Source organism: Ctenocephalides felis, unplaced genomic scaffold (genome assembly GCF_003426905.1).
Source record: "Ctenocephalides felis isolate EL2017-DRISC unplaced genomic scaffold, ASM342690v1 CF-g0.4_SCAFFOLD_01886, whole genome shotgun sequence".
Lineage (NCBI taxonomy): Eukaryota > Metazoa > Arthropoda > Insecta > Siphonaptera > Pulicidae > Ctenocephalides > Ctenocephalides felis.
The window spans coordinates 99,671,208-99,693,534 of record NW_020538040.1 but is presented as its reverse complement, the minus strand read 5'-3'; the positions used below and the strand labels follow the sequence as shown (position 1 = coordinate 99,693,534).

General features: G+C 31.2%; 1 protein-coding gene across 1 annotated transcript in view; it reads right to left on the bottom strand.

The window, feature by feature from the left end:
- The window catches only part of LOC113375582, an 84,537-nt gene that overhangs the window by 43,952 nt on the left and 18,258 nt on the right, over positions 1 to 22,327 (bottom strand). Inside the window, 1 exon segment of the mRNA XM_026615515.1 lies at positions 6,619 to 6,748. Coding sequence (XP_026471300.1) covers positions 6,619 to 6,748 — 130 coding nt within the window.

The following is a 22,327-nucleotide window of genomic DNA, read 5'->3' as shown; positions in this document are numbered from 1 at the left end:
CATTTTATAAACAATGTCATTGATTGCAAATAGGGTTAATATAAAAATACGCTATCTTGAATTATTATACTCCCGAAGGAAAAGTTTGTTTTCGCCAAAAAATTTGATTTGCTAATATCATGTTTTCTCGACGCTTCTGAATCGAATGAGACCAAATTTTGAAAAATTACGTGTGCGTGTGAGAGCCGATTTTACACCTTCGTCGGCGTTGTCTCAAAAACGGTTAGACCAATTTCAAATATCTGAAAGCCATTCGATGTATATCGAAAACGCCTAGCGTTTGTCTGTTTTGCGCGACGATCAGCCAAGCCGTTCTTCGTTAATAGCAAAAAGTAAAATTTTACGTTTTAGCCCGTAATCTTGAATCGATTTTAAAAATTCAGCAACTGTTTGAAAGATTGTGGTTGGGAAAGATACTGATTAGTTTTTGGTAAAAATCGGCCGGGCCATTTTCTTGTAATTAGCTATTGATAAAACATTTTTCGAATATTTTTAGCGATAGATATTATGGTCTTCAAGAACACACCAAAATATTATAGTTCTATGGCAAGTCGTTTAATTTTAAAAACATATCAACGCTTTAGAAAATGACCAGACGTTATTGACGTTCATTAAAAATATTCCATTCATAATTATTTTTTTTTCAAGATCTGCTGAATCGATTTGCAAACTGGCCGAGCCGTTTCTTTGTAATTTGCAGAAATGTGAATATATTTTGTCCACATTTTAGCCAAAAATTCTGAATCGATTTTAAAAGTTCAAAAACTGTTCGAAAGATGATATTTGGGAATCGTGCTGATTAGTTTTGGACAAAGATCGGTCAAGCCGTTTCTTAGTAATTAACTGTTAAACAATTTTTTTACGATGAAACATTTTATGTTGATAGATATCACGGTCCTAAAGAACATACTAAAATATTACGGCCCTACAAGTCGTTTATTTTTAAACGTTTGAAAAATATTATAGTCAAAATTTGCTTTCGTGGTGTAATAAATCAAAATTTGAATTTTACCAATTTAATGCCATTATAATAAATTCCAGCCATTAGCCATTAGAATTAGAAATTATTATAGTTTTGGAATTGGCAAACAAGTAACTGAGCAGTCTACAAAACTTCTCTGGTTGTGTAAAAAATGTTACCAATAATTTAAATCATTAAATAATATTAATTTTTACGTACATGGTATATGTAATCGAGCTGTTGAAAATTTTATGCGAATATCAATTTCGGTTGATTAAGTTCATCCTACTTGCCCTAAGGCAAAATGCCACATTCAACTAGTTAAGATAAGTTCATATAACATACTTAATTGCAAAATCTACAAACCGCACAACATTATATGTAGGGGAGAATGGGTGGTACGGTTGTGCCAGGGTACGTTCGTTCAAATAAGTTTTCATTATTGCAATGAATCAGCTTTTAAAGACTAAAAATTAAGTCTTTATGTTTTATTTCTTTTAATAATAACTGTTTCATGTTCAATAAAATTTTGCATTTAGCGGTCAAAAATGATCTTTAGACATATGCATATCATATCAGATATTTTAGAGATTTTAATAATAAGTATGAATTTTGTTTACATTTCTATGGGTTCAGTACCAATTTTCATAAACTAGTTTGCGATGCGACGCTTACGCGCTTCGATTTAAGAAAAGAAAAGTTCAAAATTTTCAGAAAAATGTAATGCGTAAAAAATGTCTAAATTTAAAAATAATTAAATTTTTTTAAAAAAGTCAGATCTCATTTTTTTCAGTTTTCAAAAAATTTTAATTTTCGGTACTAGAAGTACCACCGATATACCGGCACGATGTCATGCACTACTGGTTATATTATTCATTATATCATATTTATCGTTGCATATTTTATTCCAGAAAGCGCTGGAATAAAATCAAGTAGATCTATCAACTTCATATTAAATGACAATGTAACCAAATCTAGTTCTCCAATTCGCAATATTCGTTCATTGTTTTCAAATTGTCAAACTCACCAACATTTTTAGGCTTAATACATATATGGTATCTTAAACTTCACAAACAGTTATAAAATTTCCGAGTGCATTCGACAAATCACAGTTCAAAGTTTATCATGCATTTTTTTACAAATTTATGAGCAAATTTCTAGAAAATAATTACATCTGTCACAATTAAAATTCATGGCAGGACATGAGCCGACTCCAGTCCAAAATGGATTCGAGGTACAAAAGCATAAATAACATACTCATCAGAATGGCAAAAGAAATTAACAATACAGAACCGCAATGCGTCTGCGATGCAAATTCAGATACTTGCAATTGTGAATGTAATAATAAAAACTACAGGATGAAAAGAATACTCAAAATAAGAAAACTAGCAGAAGGCATCAGAAATATAGTCAATGATCGTAAAATGATTTTAATAAACATCGATAAAGCATCAAAAGAATGCATTCATAAGATTTCGACGTTGCAGGATATTTTCGATGCTCTCAGTAAATCAAATGCATTGCAAATGCGGAAATGCAGCTACTGCAAGTCCTGCGAAGGTTGCAAAGTGTTTACTGAAATCGAAAAGCATTTATATGCAATGATTGGTGATTGGAAAGGTCGATTGCAAGAAATGCAACTCAGAATTCTAGAAGAACAAGATAAAGTTACATATCTTTTAAATGAATTGGCTTCTGTAGAGAAAGAGGAGAAACGGTTAACTAGGAAACTGAATTCACGAAACATTTGATTCATATTGTAGTTTTATTAAGAGTAAAAGCTTGAAATGTCGACAACTCCTGTTCATCTTTTTGCTTTTGTTAAATTCTATGTAATACTATCTAACGAGAAGATCAAAACGTCAAGTAACACGCTACATTAATTTGATTTTGACGAATTATAAGATCCTGGAAAGCAGATATTATTGCAATTAAACATTCATAGAATTGTATGATTTATGATTTAATATGATGATGTAATTTTTTTTAATTTTGAAACGGGTGTTTTTTAAATAAATGGATGAATTTCAATATTTGTATTTTTGAATAAAAATATTTAATAAATTATATTATAGAATCAATATTTTGCGCAACTCAGATTGTAACTTCAAGAATTATATATCAAGATTAAAATAAAATTCTGCAAATAATTTTTTTATTTTTGTGGTCTTCTCAAACGAGATACTTCAGTTGCAAAAAATATAGAACAGAATTTGCATGTAATCATAAAAAAGCATTTAGAGATTACTGGTACAAATGTTTTTTTATATTCTAAATTTGTAACCTACCTCTAGCCGAAATGAAGGCAAGAAAAGCATTTCAATCATAAATAACTGTGATAAATGTTTTTATTTTGTACCCTATTACAAAATTGATATATCTGGTCGGAGTATAAAATATGAATAAGAAATTACAACCATATTTTATAGGAAGATGACTTTATTAATTTCTCGTAGGGTAAGTTATTATAATCGTCCAAAAATCGAAATTGAAAATTTTTGATACCTTTACGTTTTGAAGGTTTCTAAACATTTTGACATACCTTAGACAAAATGGATGTGTTTATTTTGTGTGTTTTGTATGTCCGTAATTTTTGTCCACCTTTCCGGGCGCATGGATCAACCGATTTGAGTGGTTCAAAAAACATTCGATTCCTATTGATAGGGAGATGTGCTGATTAATTTTCGGCAGGTCCAGCCGTTTTAGAGATACGGAGCAAAGAGTACAGAACATAGAAATCGAGTTTTTGAGAATGATACAAAAAACTTGCTACTTATGTTGACGAAAGGATTGCTTTTCGGGAAAGAATTTTTTATTTTAATTTTTTTAAATTCTAAACAATATTTCTTTTAATTGAAATGAAAATAATTTGGATTTTAATTCTAGCTCTGGCTAAAGTTCTAAAGCTCACTTATATACTTCAAATACATATTTTTATCTTTGCAATTCAGTTTATATATTTCTTATAAATACTAAACAAATTGTTCATTTTTAATCCGATTGATTAAATTTTGTTTATTCACTTTTCTGTAAACATATATAAACGTCGTCGTCTAATATATAAGATTTCCTTTTATATATTCCTATCCGTGTTCCCGAAATCGTGGACAAAAAATTGTATCCAAATACACATACCTACTACATACACATACACTTATACTCACATACATCTATTTTTTGTAAGGTATGCAAAAATGTTCAGAAAGTCCTAAAACAAAAATATATATAAAAAATTACTATAACTTACACTACGGAAAGTCAAATAATCATTATCTCCAGCATTATTTTGAAAGTAATATATCAACGTCGGCCGTTCGCGATAATCAATAAACAGATGAAAAAATCGTTACAGGCTGCAGTATTTCTTTTTGGTCTAGAATGCATTTCTCTTTGTGATTTGTGTACGTACCGAAATGAGCAGATAACCGCCCTGAATTGGAGGATAAAATATTTAATGATAAACATTTCGACAGTTTATCTATTGGTTATGTTTTGTACATTTTGTTGCAATTGTTTCGCAGCAATGTTGAATTTGTTCAGTCGTGTTACGCTCGGCTTCATACTGATTTGCATGTTATTGGTGTGTTGTCCGACCCGACTCCCCCATCCCACTCCTTATTTATTTCCCATTTCGACTAGATCGTTCGAATGAGAGAAACTACCAAAAGCTTTACGAGTACAGTTCGCACATGTGTACTTAGCAATACGATAGTTCTTCTTCTCAATTAGAGATTTACGGAGCAGACCGCTTTCAGAGCGCACATTATTTCAAATCTCATTTAAAATTAAATTCACTGCTTGAAATAAATTAAAATGTTTGTAAATCTCGACGGATAATATTTGTATAGAGTAATGAAATTCTGAACCAAAATAAATGGGAATATATATAAGCCTAAAATAAATTGAGATTTCTGATACGAGCGGAAAATTCACAAGCTGTTGCCGGTTAGAAAATGCTTTGATACAACTTCATTAAAAAATATCAATGAAGATTTTTATTTTACATCAAAACACAATACAATTTCGTCTGACTTTTTGTGGTACATTATACTTAGAATATGATTGTTTTGTCATATTTGAACAAGCAAATATTCCATGTCGGTATTTTTATTTAATACTGCAATACAGCAGGTTGGTTGGTAGTATCTGAATACATTATTTTTGACAAGAAAACAAAACGAATTCGAATGCTAATAACGAGAAGTGATCTTAATATTTACAAATAATATGTATCAGCTTGCTCGCAAGCAGGTCCCTGAATTTCTATTTAATTTCAACTCAGCTTTTAATTTATTTTTATATATAGATAATAATTTGTATTTATTAGGGAAATAAAGTTTCTGATATTTTTTCAGTTTTAAACAAATTTCTTATACACAATTTTAAAGTAAATTGTATCTCTGCACTAAGTTGTATGGAGTTGAATATCATATATTTGTATGTGTAGGTATATATTAGGTGAAGTAAAAAGAAATCCACTAGTTTTGCAATAGTTGATTGAGTTTTACTAGGCGGCTTTTGACAGTTTTCTAATCGATTGACTCAGTTTTGTTTGAACGCGTTTCAAATATGGACACTAACAAAGAAAAAATGTACTATTTTACAATTTTTGTTCTATAATGGCAAAAACACCAGCTGAAAATCTGAATAGTGTTTATGGTTCTAATACTGTAACGGCTAATTACACCCAATTTTGGTTTGACATTTTGATTTCACAATTTTAATAGACGATTTGATTTTGATGGCACCGAGCACTGGATGGCTAAATACCTAAAATGCCGACAAAATCAAAGAGTTCAACCGCCATGTAAGTCGATTTCGATTGCCAAAGAGATAAAAACTATACAAAAAAAATGTTTGGCACCATTTGAATAAGACTAGATTCAATAAAGCTCGAATTGTGGGTGCCACATGAAAACGTACAGGACCGAATTTTCATCTGCGAATCACTGCTGAATAGCAAGAAAATCTCCTCATTTTTGAAGCGATTGGTGACTGGTGATGAAAAGTGGATCTTACGCGACAACTCAAAGTTGTTGTGATAAAATTGCGATGAGTAGGCAGAAATTGTAGCCAAGCCAGCATTGGGATGTGGTGGTTTTAGCAGGGAATTATATACTGTGAGTTGATCTCCTATTGCAAAACTCTTAACTTGGACTTGTACAGTCAATTGATTTGTCTTATAGAAGCAATCGCCCAGAAGCTGCTAGTTTTGGCCAATAGGAAAGAAATTATGTTACATCAGGTCCATACCTGGCAACACACATCAATAGTGATTTCTTGGAAGCTCCAAGAGCTTGATTGAGAGGTTTATTCTTGCATCTATTCTTTAGTTCGGTCTTGGCACCAGGTAACCAGTATTACTGATGAAAAATTCACTTTAGGAGAGACTTGTAAAAATCGACTTTTTTAAGTTTTTGCCAATATGGACAAAGGTTCTATGAGAAAAACATAATGCTATTGCCTTCAAAATGACAAGTTATCGATCAAAACGGCGCATAATTGACTTACATTGGATCATCCTATTTCTTGTAATTAAAACTTGCATTTCATGCAAAAATATTGGATTTTTTTTACTTCATCTAATATGTATGTGAGGCAAGCTAATCGATACAGAAAGAATAGTTGCAGATTTACAATAGTTTGATTTGATTTACCTCGGCCTGTAATCGTCCTGAACTGTGAGTCCGGTGACGGCGAGGTCGTTCTTCTGTGCCGCCCGGCTGATGGACAGCGATCGTCTGCGGTGCGCCTCAGCCATGGCACTCCGCTCGCTGGAAACAACCCCTGAAATTAAAAATATTAATATAGATATGATTAAAGGATAACGTTTTAATAAATATAAAAAAACGTTTAGACAGGGCCGGTCCTGTGATACTCGGCGCCCGCATGCCAATTTTTTTCTAGCGGCCTCCGCCCCCCTATTAATAAACATTTACGTTAATTTTTTGAAATTATTTTTAATAAATCTGGATTTATAACACAAAAAATTAGGTATAATCTAAATGCGCGTAAAATAGATTGATTTTAAATTTATTTAGAAGATTTTACGGGTACTCAAAATCAAATTGTAGTACCTTTTATCGTTGTCGCACTACCGAACTATTTTTAAATTCTTAAATTCTGAAGTTAAATTTAAAAAATATTATCCATGATTAGTTTTTTTTTATTTTATTTTCATTCTGCAATCTATAAAAATAATTATATTTAGCAGAGAATGCTGACAAGTGTTTACAATTGGTTGTTTACAAATTAGTAGATACGCTCAGTGGTGTATCTACTATAGTTAATATATAAAAAAGAAAAAACTAAAAACAAATATAGAGAATATATATATATATATATATATATATATATATATATATAAATAAACTATAATAAATCTCGAGGTATTTTCCTTTTGAGCCTGGTCGGCTGGCCTTCTTGGTATAAGTTGCATGCTAGTTGGTTTGGATGTGCGTCAATTCTATTCTTATAATTACAGGCAAATATTGATATATGTTCTTGACAAAACAAATTCCTGCGGCAAATATTGAACGCTCCTCACTACACGCCAACATGGATTCTCCACAAAGACACGGGTATACCTACAATTCCATGATTAGTAACAGATGAAAAGAAATTATATATTTCTTAAATGATACTGAAAAAACTTTATTATAAATCACATATCCCAATCCTGTTTTGGCGCCCCCTAAGGCGTGCGCCCGCAATTTTTGCATGCATCGCTTTCAAGGTAGGACCGGTCCTGCGAAAGAACATTATTATTGAGTCATACTTTTTACGTGTATCTAAGGGTGTTAAATTTACAGTTCCTATGAAAATATTGGCAAATATTAAATAATATGCGTTTTCGTATCAAGAATCGAGTTAGGTCACTTTCAAAATTAACAATTAGCATTAATATTAAATTTGAAGGTGCCAAGTCCATTCAACATAATTTAGGATGCTTCAAATTGCAAAAAAAAAACTCGTGATACATTGCATCGTGCCTTAAGGCAAATTGCTAGAAATTTTAAATATGTTTAAATAGATTATTACAAATACCGTAACTATCAATAATATTATAACGACGAAATGTATATATATTTACATGAAAAGTAAATCAACAAAACTTAATCGAGGGGAACTATAACGAAGGACCTTATTTCATATCTTTAAGAATTATACAAACTGAATTGCAAAGTGAAAATTATTTATTTCAATTATATAAGTGAGCTTTATAATTTTAGCTATAATTAAAATTGAAATTCGAATCATTTTCCACATTTTAAAACAATATTTTTTAGAAATTAAAAAAAATGAAAAAGTACAAATGCTTTGTTCTTTTAAAAACTTTATTGCCATTTTCTTCTGCACTTTTTGTTCCGTATCTCCAAAATTGTTGGAACTGTCTTTGCCAATTTGTTTTTCATATTTTTAAAACACTTCAAGAACATAATTTATGAGATTCAATTAATTTGCAATAACGTGCAAAATTACAAACATAAATTTCTTACGAAACAATTTACCTTCATCTACATTTTGTGCGTGTAAAAGGGATTTGAAGTAATCAATTGGTATATATATAGTTATTTATATTTTTTACAGATGGGAACTTCTCCATTTGTAAATAGCAAGAAATATATAAAACACCAATTTCTTGGTGACCCTTTTCCGTTTGTTGGCCTTTTTCGTTCCACAATTTTGCGTTCGACAGCTTTGTAAAGCAATACATCTTGTTTGGTAAAATTTTCGCAACCCCAAAACTTCTCGAAAATATTTTTTCTATCTTTTTTATCAGATTTGTTTGGGTATGCATTTCGGCAACGGCAATCTCCGTTTTCAAAATTTATTTCTGGTACAATATTTCTGAGGTTAAATTAATAAAATACTTTATTAATTAAATTTGCTTTTATCACTTTCTCGAATTATGAGCAACCTGAAATGCTTTTCTAATAAATAACAAAAAGTTGTACACCTATACATGATAACCGAAAAAAATTGAAAAACGGAGTTAAGCCACTTTTTAAAATAAAGGGTTTATTTAGTAATTTTAGCCATGATATAATTATATTTTTATATGATACTTCACTATTCGACGTTCATAATTATCATTATCACAATATGAAGTTAACTATAAAATTACATGCAAAATTCATTTTTTTATTTCTTTATTTTTGTAACATTGAACATTATAATATGCAGCAAAGCGTTCTTAGGTAATAATAAAGTACATTTAATAAACTTTTAATAAGCGAAGTAGTTTTGAAGCAAAAAAAGTTTGTGTTTTAGTACCGTAGTACGTAACTTTCAAGCAGTATAATTTTTGTACTTTAACATTGTAATAATTGAAAAATAAATTGTATTTATAATATTTATAAAAATATATTGTAAATACAATAATTACAATGATACAATGATAAACAAACTATTAAAAAATTAATAATGGACATGGTTCGTTCGAGAACTGGGTTTTATATAAAATTATTTTATTTTTTTATTTTGGTAATTTAATTAATCATTCTTTTGAGAAAATATTGCCTTTGGCTAAATTATTTGATTCTATCAACCTCAATCTTTTCAACACAATATTTTTATTGTACTGTATTGTATTATTTTCTTATCTAGAAAAAATAACTAAAAAAAATCTTTTCAGAAAAGTATTTAAATATAACATTATATTTTAACAGTTTTAATTTTGATCACATCTTTTTTAACTTAATCATGCAATTTTAATGGATATGTCGTGTCTTGTTTTTATAATACGTTAAGAACTTTATTATGCGCTGACTGGCATGAGATGTAACTTTAACAGCTTTTGACTTTTAATTAAAAACGATGAACGCTATTTGGAGCAAGTGATAGATTACATTTGCAAAAAAATCATTCATTAAGAACTGAGATTTCGCTAATGCAACATTTTAATGAAATGACTATAGAATATAATTAAAATCTGTTTTTCAAATAGAATACAGTGATGCAAATGAATTAAAAATATTTAACTAACTGTAATTTAAATAATTTAATACATCAAATATGTATTTATTTAGATGTAATTTATGATATCTATCTGCTATGATACATCAATGTCTTTTTGTAAATATAGCGAATGCCAAAAATTATATATATATATATATATATATATATATATATATCATTTCATATATATATCATATATATATATATATATATATATATATATATATATCAATATTTGCACTGCTTCAAACGAATTACATAAACCTGACTACAAAAGAAAGCTCCATGTGTGGGACCTTCATGAATAGGGCTCGAAAAATCTAATAGACTTAATGCAATGAAGTCCGTTTCTTAAATATTTTAGAACTGGTGATTAATAATAGATTACGACAATCGGAGACAAAAAAAAAATCATGCTCAAGTGATGATGAGCAACGACACACGTTTACAAATCAGGAATGACACTGAAAAAGGTGAATACTGTATTTGTGGTGGGAATGGGAGGTAATCGTCAATCGTAATCTACTTCCAGACGATTATCAATCTTGCTGTAAATAATACTGCTACGACAGAAAATTGTGAGAAAACGCCCTGAATTGAAGGTATTTCATTCATCATGACAATGGTTGACCATACACTTTTTGATGATCTGCCAAAAGTTGCGAAAGCTTAGTTGAGAAATTTTTATGCATCCACCGTATATTTCAGACATAGAATCCTCCAACTAACACTTATTCCAATTTCTGCAGTAATGTCTTAATAGAATTAAACTGAGTTTAAGAAGAGCTTGATTCAGGTTTTCAACCAAATACCACAGAAGATGTTCACCGATAACCTCATGGCTCTATTCGAAAAGATGTCGAAATATTGCCGATAATAATGAAGCATATTTAGTTTGAATAAATTTATTTTCACGCTATAAGAAAACTTCAATTTCACTAAATAAACGAAACAAACTTTTTACTTGACTCAATTTATTGTGTTGAGCTTCAAACAAGGAACCGAATTCTAATGAAAAACCCAATAGTTTTTTAAAAAAAATATTGTCAACGTTACGGAACTATATACGTTTCAAGGGATATCTGCATCCATGATTGATTATGCACTAACACTTCGTACGTCATTAAAACATTTTTTTAATAAAAAATGTTTCAGTTTATTTTCATTACCTTTCTCTAAAAAATGTAACTTTGACGCTTTTAGGTATATTTGTTTTTAACTTCCCGTAGGGTAACTCATAGTAATCGCAAAAAATCGAAAATGAATATTTTTGCTTATTTTTACGCTTTAAAATATGCTCTGGACATTCTGGCATACCTTACAATTAAACTAGTGAGGCGCATGGCATCGTGCTTTAAGGCAAATTCCTGGAACTGGAATTTTTGAAAAAAATTTACACTGAAAAATTAGATTTTTGGGAAACTATAAATTTTTGACAAAAATTTACTTTTTTTGAAAAAAGACTTTTTGAAGAAAAGTGTATTTTAAAATATTTTGAAAATTCTGAACTTTTATTTCAAAGCAATCGTACTGCTTTAACTGCATAGAGACAAAATATCGAACTAGCATTGGTATGGAACTCATAGGAATGTAAACAAAATTTATATTTAATGCTAAAATTTCTATAAAATATCTGATAATTTGATGTGCATATGTCTAATGATCATTTTTGACCGCCAGATGGCATTTTTTTTAGTTTTTTACTGGATCTCCGAAACCGCTAGACCTGTCTTTATGAAAATTTGATCAGTTCTTCATCTTGTTAATACAAGTAAAAAGTTTTTTTTGAATTATTCAAATCGGACGCTCCGTTCTCTTAAAAATTGAGTTACCGTTTTTGGCACTTTTTGCCCCATATCTTCAGAACGGCTGGACCCGCCTTCGCCAAAAACTAATCAGCATGTCTCCGTATCAATACAAATCGATTGTTTTTTGAATTATTGAAATCGCTTCATCCGTGTTCCCGAAATCGTCGACGAAAATTTGTATCCGAACACACATACACATACGCACACACACACACACACACACACATACATCCATTTTTTCTAAGGTATGCCAAAATATTCAGAAACCTCTGAAACGTAAAGATATATAAAAATTTTCATTTTCGATTTTTTTTGCGATTACTATTATATAACTTACCCTACGGGAAATTAAAAAATTGATGTGTGTGTATTTAAAGCTTTTAAATGGCTAGCTACAGATATAAATTAACGAATAGCATAATTTAATAACGATCAAGATAATATATGTATCATATTTTGAAAACGCGACGAAAGTCGAGAAGAAAACATATTTTAGTCTGGCATTATTATATTCCGTTTAATTTTCTAAAGCAAAGCTATTTAACGTATCGAACATTCCCTGTTCGCTCAATGGCAATTAATTAAACAAAAGCGACCTTAATGCTGTGTGGACTTCCATTTTCATAATGTCATTGTGTCACATTTAAATCTCGCGTTGTGTTACCTAGAAAATTAGTGTGGCTTAGGTGAAGAGATATAGGTCTAAATGTGTGCGGTTCACAATTATGCCCCTGGTACTCTGAACCTTTATTACAGCCACGATGTGTTAAGTACATTAATCACCGCAGCGCCTGCCGCGGTTCGCTCGTCGAGGGAGCGACAGCGGTAACGTCGGAAAACGACGATATTATATTTATTCATTTCAAATATTTACAAACTACATTAATATGCAAGTTTTTTAATTATTATACCAATAGTTAAATATTGATTCAAATTAAATGTATTCGTACAAGAAAACGAAGAATACACGAGAGTTTTCAAAATGAAGAGTTTGTAAAACTTTACATAAGACTGGTATATGTTTTTAAGCGCTTTTTCGGGCTAGCAGCAACTAGTTTCGGGTTCGCTGGATCGATTCCCGCTACCGCCGTAGCCTGACATCAGGCAAATTTGATGTCAAATTTCCACTTGTGGTTGTAGATCATAATATAACTACAACTACAAGTGGAAATCGTCCTTCGTGGACATAGTTGCATCACTGAATCATATGTTAACTATTAGACATAAGAGCTAATATATAATAAATCCACACATAGGAAAATGGTTAACCGTTGGGTTGCCTCTCATAATAATACCTTAGATCGTAAGCGTTGAACCAAACAGCTTATAGAACATATAAATAGTAAGAGTTCTGATTGCTGTTGTAACAATAATTTATAACTAGCTGTAAGTGGAATTCTGTCTTAAGGCAATTAAGGCATCGTGCCTTAAGGCAAATTGCTGGAACTTCCCGTACCAAAAATTATTATTTTTTTAAAAACGATTGACATTTTTAAAAAAAATTTACTTCGAAAAAATACGATTTTTAAGAAACTATAAATTGGACAAAAAATTACTTTTTTTTGAAAAAAAATTTTTTTAAAAAAATTTTTTTTTTAATTTTATTTTTGTTTTTTTTTTTGAAAAAAATTTTTTTTTTATTTTGACATATTGTGGAAGATCTGAACTTTCTTTTCAAAGCAATCGTACTGCTTTAACTGCATAGGGGCAAAATATAAAGCGCGTAAGCGCCGCGTCGCTGTCTAACGCATAAGCATTGGTACGGAACCCATAGGAATGTTAACAAAATGTATACTTATTGTTAAAATCTCTATAAAATATCTGATAATTTGATGAGCATATGTCTAATGATCATTTTTGACCGCCAAATGGCTTATTTTTTTACTTTTTCCTCCATATCTCCGAAACCGCTGGAGCTACCTTCATGAAAATTTTATCGATTCTTAACCTTGTTAATACAAGTGAAATGCTTTTTGAATTATTCAAATCGGACGCTGCGTTCTCTCAAAAACTGAGTTACCGTTTTCGGCACTTTTTGCCCCGTATCTTCGGAACGGCTAGACCTGCCTTCGCCAAAAACTAATCAGCACGTCTCCTTATCAATACGAATCGAATGTTTTTTGAATTATTCAAATCGGTTGACCCGTGTTCCCGAAATCGTCGACGAAAATTTGTATCCGCACATACATACACACACATACATACATACATACACACACACACACAAACACACACATACACACACACACACCCACACACACATACATCCATTTTTTCTAAGGTATGCCAAAATGTTCAGAAACCTCTGAAACGTAAAGATATATAAAAATTTTCATTTTCGATTTTTTTGCGATTACTATAACTTACCCTACGGGAAGTTAAAAAAGCGCTTTTTATATAAAATATAAACTTTTCCCAATCTTCTTTACACTTCTATGATAATGTAAATAAATTTATGTTTTTAAGCGCTTTTTATATAAAATATAAACCTGAAAAAAAAAATTATACTTTTTTACTGATATGGCCTTCAATATAAGAATACAACACATATTTCAATGAATAAAATAATATAAATATTTTATTAACTTTCCGTAGGGCAAGTTATTGTAATCGTCTAAAAATCGAAATTGAAAGTTTTTGCATATCTTCACGTTGTGAAGAATTCTGACCATTTTGGCATACTTTTTAAAAAATGGATTTGTGTGTATATGTAGATATGTATGGATAGGGAGATGTGTTGATTAGTTTTTGCCAAAGACAGGTCCTGTCATTTCGGAGATACGAAGCAAAAATGGCAGTTTTTTTCAAATATCAAAAATAAATCGGATTTTAATTTTAATTCTGGCTAAAGTTCTAAAACTCACTTATATACTTCAAATACATAATTTTAACTTTGCAATTCAGTTTATGTAATTCTCTTAAATATTAGACAATGTCCCTCATTTTAAGATTCATTAAGTTTCGTTTAACATATATATGTACACGTCGTCATCCAATTTATATACTTCATATATTTTGTCTATAAAATAGGAATATTGAAAGTTACAGAATTTATAATAACTTATTTCAAAACATTTATTATTCCTCGATTATTTTATTACTGTACGGGCAGTTCCAGAAATTTGCCTTTGCATACTAGTTTATTGATATAGCATAACAAACGTTGTAAACCAACTATTTAACTTTATCAATAAGAACTAATTTCCGCATTTTATATGATTGATTTATATTTCTCAAAAAACAATAAAAATATTATCAAAAATATTTAAAATAAATATTGATATAATAATTGATATAATTTTAAACATCATACGAATTGATAGTATTTTTGGCGTTGAAACTAATTTGAAAAAAAACTTCTAACAGCCCATTCGTCGCAATAAAAAATAGGTTGAATTTTTTTTTATTGTTATACGTTTCGACACTTGGTGTGTGTCATCATTCAGTAAGCACCAGGATAAAATTATAAAACTTACACATCTTAATAAAAATATATTTTTTTAATTAATGAAAATTTAACACAACAACAAAATTTAATCATTTTAAAGGGCCATTTTTACTTTAAATGACTATTGAGTTTTGATTAAATGATTTATTGAATTTATTTTGTATAATTCCGCAGTAATTTGCAAATATATTTTCTCCCCCTTGCCCCTGCGTAATCTGCCATCATGTTTGCAATTTAAATACTCGAAAATGTGTTGGAAAAATATTGCTGTTTTTTATAAAAAAACAAACTCAATAGATCATTTAAGTGAATACTCAAGTCGTTTAAGGTAAAAAGAGCCAGGAAACAACAAAAAATGTCAGATTATAAGTATTATGCAGAAGAATTACTAGATAGGAGATTTTGTCGTTTTTTAATTTCTTTCCATTTTTTGTCATTTAACCTCTAGTTTTGACTTTAGATTTGTATCCAGCGGTAAAAACTACATTGGAAAATATATGACGCATACCCAATACAGACAACTTTTATTTTGTGGACCTGTGTACTTATTTGTAAATTTCTTCTTTCGCACAATTTTCCAGTAGCATTGTATTCACTTCATGTATCAGAATTAAAAACTTTGACAGTATAATATATCGTAAATTAATGTTTGGCCGACCGACCACAAACCCTCCGCCTATAGTCGCTCACCTTTCGCAGCGCGCACATATGGTGGCGGCGGTGGTATCAGGACGAGAACTTCTCGTACGATGCCAAATGCGAAATCCATGAATTATGTAAGGCAGGAATTCTAATGCAAACTGATTCGGGGGCTATAGTTGTTTGTGTGGAAACTTATGCCTGTACATTGATGATGTCTTATGATTTCGTTGTTCGCTATGAACCCTACACCCCATGTCTAATTACCATACGACAAGCTGACATGTCGAATAGATTATGTTCAAGGTCAATGTTTCTTTAACAATAATTCTAGATTATTTTTGGTGGAATAGTAGTATATTGACTATACTACTCGCATGCCAACGTTCAGAAAGAACAACTATAATGAAGAAATCATTAAGATGGAATAGTATACAAATAAAAAAGATAGGATAGAATACATATGCAAGATAGTATAGATTATATAAAAAGATGATATAGAATAGAAAAAAATTATATGTTGTAGGTGGCTAAATGCTCTAAGCCAATAAAAATATAAAAAAATAAAATATTAGCTATTGCAATACCGTGAGGATTCTATATGAACAAGAGGCATAATAGAGTGATGGCATAATCTATAATACACATTTCTAAATGTTGTTGCTATATCTTTTTACATATTACGTTTCATAGACATAACATGATTAATTCAGCAATTTATCTATATGTAGAGCGGAAAGCGTATATAATTTAAGTTGCATATTATGCAAAATTAGTATCTATATTAGGCGTGAATATTGTTTTTGGATGACTCCACAACATTTATTTTACAAAAAAATTAAAATACTAATTTTAATACTATAAATCACAAATTATATTTTTCACTGCATTCTAAAAACACAAAGTGCGGATCAATCAACTGATATATAAAACAATATGCAATTGTCTACTGAAATAGTAACCGATTTGCTGACCAGAATATAGTCAAAATTATTAAATACAAATAGAAAATAACGATTAAATATAATACAATGAGTAAAATATGCTAATTTAAGAGAATGTGAAAAACATGATTATATAATCCTTGTAGCTCTTTCAATTAGGTTTGTGCCTTTGATTTTATACATGAGGAACATCTTATATTTAGGCAAATCTTCAGTACTAAGTTTCTTGATCAATTTTGCTTCAGTCTATAAATAATAAAGCCCGAGAAGTTTAAAAGTCCTAAAAGAGTAGAAATTACTTGAAACATTATAACTTGACGTTATTCGCAAAGTAATGCGATGATTTGTTTCCAAGTTTATAGAATGCCATAGGCCTGTTGTCATGACTTATATTATTAAAATTTTAATAGATCGTAGAGATTTTTAGTGTCTTTATTTAATTAAATAATTCAACAAATATAAATGACTAATATTTGAAATTCACAAATCATATAATATAAAAATATGTTGATAGGTTACTATTATGATAATTGGCTTGCAACAAATTAAGAAATGCATCGAAGTGATCGATGTTACTTACAACGACCCCTAAGTGTATTTAGAAACCTGAAATATGCTTTTTCATAATGAATGTATGTCAACAAATAATTTTTTGTGCTACCTTCATATTAATCTTAATAATAAAATTTTACAATTTCTATTTATTAGATAAAAAATATACCAGTAAACTAGACAGATAGAATATAATAAAACTTAGTCAATAAGAATTTAAATAATATTTCTACGTCAAAATTAATAACATTGATTCTGCAAGCACAGTGTAAAATAAAATAATTAAAATGAAAATCTTTGAATATGTTGTTCATTTACACAAATTAGATTATATTTTTTAACATATATATGCGTTATGGGTATTTCATAGTATAATGATTAAGCACACATACTCGTATTGAGTTCGAACCTGACTTTGGATAACCTGACATCGTGCAGTAGCGATGTCTATTTTGATGTTTCCAGTATATATATATATATATATATATATATATATATATATATATATATAGCAATGGGATATATTTCACCACTATTCTTACCTGAATTGAGTTGGAGTATAACTCAGCTCACGGACCTGTCCTAGTGCAGTACTATCCATCATTTTATGTGCGTTATATGCCGTAATACGCAATTTTTAAACTAGAAATATATTGTAATTTTAAATTTTGAATACGTGAGTATATTTTTAACTTATCCCACCGGTCAAAAAACTAATTTTATTTCGCATTTTTCAATTACAAGAATTTTGTAGAACCATCACATTCTTGATTCGATGCTTATAATATAATCATTTACTATATTTGTTAATATAAATAAGTTCACACATGAATGAACGTTGATGAATAAATTAAAGTTCAGAACAATATCCAGATACTAATGAATTCGCAATATTGAAATACAAATGAGCAAATATAAATAGCTCACCGTACCTGTATAACAAACATATAGAGTTTACAATGTCATGTTAAGTGAGAGATTCGCTCCGGAATGTTTGACCTAGACCTACCCGATACATGTATACACCGCCTGATGGTTTATCAAAATCTCATCACATGCCCATTTTGCTTAGTGAGCGATAGTAGAAAGGAACGCAAGAAAAATAGAGAAAACATTCAAGAGAAAATACACCTGAACGAAAAGGATAGAAAAATCGTTGGAATTCAGAGTAAAAATTTGGTATGCGATGACAAAAGGAATGATGAAGAAAAAAATAAATAAGGCAACACACCTTCAGGAACTACTACACTGATACGCTACTTTGTCGGAATTTTGGTTTTGTATTTGTGATGTAGTCTGGTATCCAGTAGTAATATCAAAGTACATATTTGAAATAGATAAATACCCTAAAATGCTCTATCCAAATATAATATTCTGCTTGTAGAGTTTTACATTATATGGGCAGATTCATGAAATTAAGTATTAATTTTATTTAACGAACTTTAAATCTGTATAGCAACAGAAAATAAACTTATCTCTATACAGCAAAAAAAAAAAAACTAGTGGGGCCTATGGAGGTGTGGTCCATATTAAATACCAAAATGATAGACAATAATAAATTTCATAAAATATTATTTATATTTCGTTTATTTTATATATGATTAATATCCACGACACCATGTGTTGTCATACTGATCATTAATAAAACGTTATTGGTATTTTCTTATTTATAATAGAAAAGAAAGGTTTCAAGAATTATACATTTTTTTGGCAAAAACTACTCAGGGAGAAACAAAAACCGTGTCCGATCTGACACTTGAATTTCCTTTTGTTTTTCTCAGTGCTGTCACTATATGGGCCAATCTGTCCAGAGACATGTGATGCGTGTTGACAAGCCGCGATGCGTGTTGGCAACCCGCTACATCACTCCGCCCTAATGAAAAAGATTGTTTCGCATCTCTGACTGCCATTCTTGAACTTCCTTGTAAATTTCTTTTGGTTGAGATTGTGTGATAAATTGCCGTGTTGGCTTGTTGAGTTTGTTGATTGCTTACGTGGCCCTTCGCTGGTGAGTTAGCGGTTGAGTAGATGTGGCCCTTCGCTGGTGAGTTAGCGGCTGAGTATATTTGACACTTCGCTGGTGAGTTAGCGGTTGATTGTATGTGGCCCTTCGCTGGTGAGTTAGCGGTTGATTGTATGTGGCCCTTCGCTGGTGAGTTAGCGGTTGAGTGTATGTGGCCCTTCGCTGGTGAGTTAGCGGTTGAGTGTATGTGGCGGTTGCCAAATTGTTTGCTCCCTGTCTGTTGCCATGGTGCTTATTACACAGGCCAACAAAAAAAAGTTTTTTTTTTGGTGCCTCAAATGTTAGAGCTGATTCTTATAGTATTTTTTGCGCTGATTTCAAATCTGCAAACCATTTTTTTGTATCAGCTCTAGTTTTTGAGATACAAAAAAGTTGCCGAAACCAGGTCCATTCGAGGTCGTCACGGAAAAGAACTTTTCACAGTGTCAACTAATGTCCCAACTAAGGCCGAATGGGTCTTGTAAGTTTGTATATACGAGTAGGTATATCTCATTAAAATAACATTCTGAATTGTATTACTATTTTGTATTTCGTTCCTTATATTAGGTGCGCAACTAAGTTCTCGCTGTTTGTCAGTATATGGCTCTAGCAGTAAGGGTTGGTCGATTTTGACAAATCCAAAACGTCTTGAAGCAAGCTAAGAGTAAGTAAACAGACTGCGGTAACACATAATTGATTTCGTTTTTGCATTATATACTTCTGGTTGAGTGAATACGTCCAATTTTATATCAAACAATCGTCATTTGCGGGGAGTGTTGATTTTTGTCTTTCATTACAAAAAAACGGCAGCAAAGTGCATCGAGAGCTACGGAAATGTTGCTCTGAGCGAAACAACATGCCATGAGGGGTTTTGTCGCTTCAAAAATGGTGATTTTGATGTTGACGACCACCCTCGTGAAGGAAGGCCAAAACCTTCAAAAACGTTAAATTGAAGGCCTTGTTCGAAGAGGATTCGTGCCAAACTCAAGAAGATCTTGCTTTAGAATTAGGAGTTACCCATCAAGCCATTTCCAAGCTATAGTATGCGTCGGGGATGATTTAGAAGCAAGAAACTTCGGTTCCTTGTGAGTTGAAGCCAAGAGACGTCGAGCGTCGTTTTTTCGCCTGTAAACAACTGCTCCAGCGGCGAGAAAAGAAGAGGTTCTTCATCACCTCATCACAGGTGATAAAAAATGAATACATTACAGCAATCCAAAGACGAGAAAATCTCGGTTCGGCCGAATATTCACTTCGAAGGTTATGCTCTACATATGGTGGGACCAGGTCGGTGTTATTTGTTATGAGCTGTTGAAACCGAGTGAAACCATCACTGGAGAACTGTATCGAACTCAATTGATGCCTTTTTTTATAATAAAGTTACATTTTCATCGAAAAAACAGCGAGAACTTAGTTGCGCACCTAATATCGTAAAATATATCATATATATTGTATCTTCAAAACTAAAGCTCATAGAAAAAAACCAATGTCATTTTTGAAATCAGCGCCCCAAATATACCTAAAAACAGTATTATAATCGTTTGCACCATTTTCTTTGTTGACCTGTGTTATCGACTTATTTACCATGATAATAAGTGATTTATTGAGCACGTGTTATTGTTGATCTTGAAGTGCGTGGTCGGGCTCTCAGTTGTAGGATTAGAATGTTCTTCTAGTTATGGCGGTTGTGAGCCATTTATAATAATTATTTATATTTTTAAAAATTCTTTTCTTAGTAATTCTTGAGACTTCAATTTATTTTTTTTGTGCTACTTCAAAATATGTCTTGATCTTCTTACCTTCTTGTATGTGTGTTACTAGTTCACTCTCGGGGTCACCAAAATATAGAAGTGTAGTGGTGCTCCGTAATTAATACCAATATTGTGCAAATTGTAGTAATAATAAATTCCATAAAATATTATTTATATTTGGTTTATTTTATGTATGATTAATATCCACGACACTATGTGTTGTCATATTTATCGTTAATAAAATGTGATTGGTATTTTCTTATTTATAATCGAAAAGAAAGGTTTCAAGAATTATACATTTTTGGAAAATTCGACTAGGGAGAAACAAAAGCCGTGTCCGATCTGACACTTGAATTTATTTTTGTTTTTTTCTGTGCTGTCAATATATGGGCCAATCTGTCCAGTAACATGTGATGCGTGTTGACAAGCCGCGATGCGTGTTGGCAACCCGCTAACTAAAGAAACTCGAGTTCTTTATACTACGAATATTGTTTATTATGACAATAGTAATAACACTATGTGTGATTATATTGATCATTTACAAAAACGTAGATGTTATTTCAGTATTTATAATAAAAAAGGAAAAAAGTAAAGAATTACAATTTGGGCATTTTGAACCTTGAGCAAACAAAAACGAGATCTGATCTGACACTTGAACTTTTTGTTTTTGAGCTGACACTATGATGAGCTTCAAATAATGAACATCTGTCAAGTTAAAATGCGACGTGTGTTGACAGGTCGCTACAGATCACTCCGCCCTAATGAAAAAGATTGTTTCGCATCTCTGAGTGCCATCTTGAACTTCCTTGTAAATTTCTTTTGGTTGAGATTGTGTGATAAATTTTATTTGTTCGTGGCCGTGGCCGTTTTGAATGCCGTGTTGGCTTGTTGAGTTTGTTGATTGCTTACGTGGCCCTTCGCTGGTGAGTTAGCGGTTGAGTAGATGTGGCCCTTCGCTGGTGAGTTAGCGGCTGAGTATATTTGACACTTCGCTGGTGAGTTAGCGGTTGATTGTATGTGGCCCTTCGCTGGTGAGTTAGCGGTTGATTGTATGTGGCCCTTCGCTGGTGAGTTAGCGGTTGATTGTATGTGGCCCTTCGCTGGTGAGTTAGCGGTTGAGTGTATGTGGCGGTTGCCAAATTGTTTGCTGACGCTCCCTGTCCTCTGCCGTGGTGCTTATAATCGACTCATTTTCCAGGATAATGAGGGATTTATTGAGCACGTGTTGTTGTTTTCGATGTGCGTGGCCGGAGTCTCAGTTGTA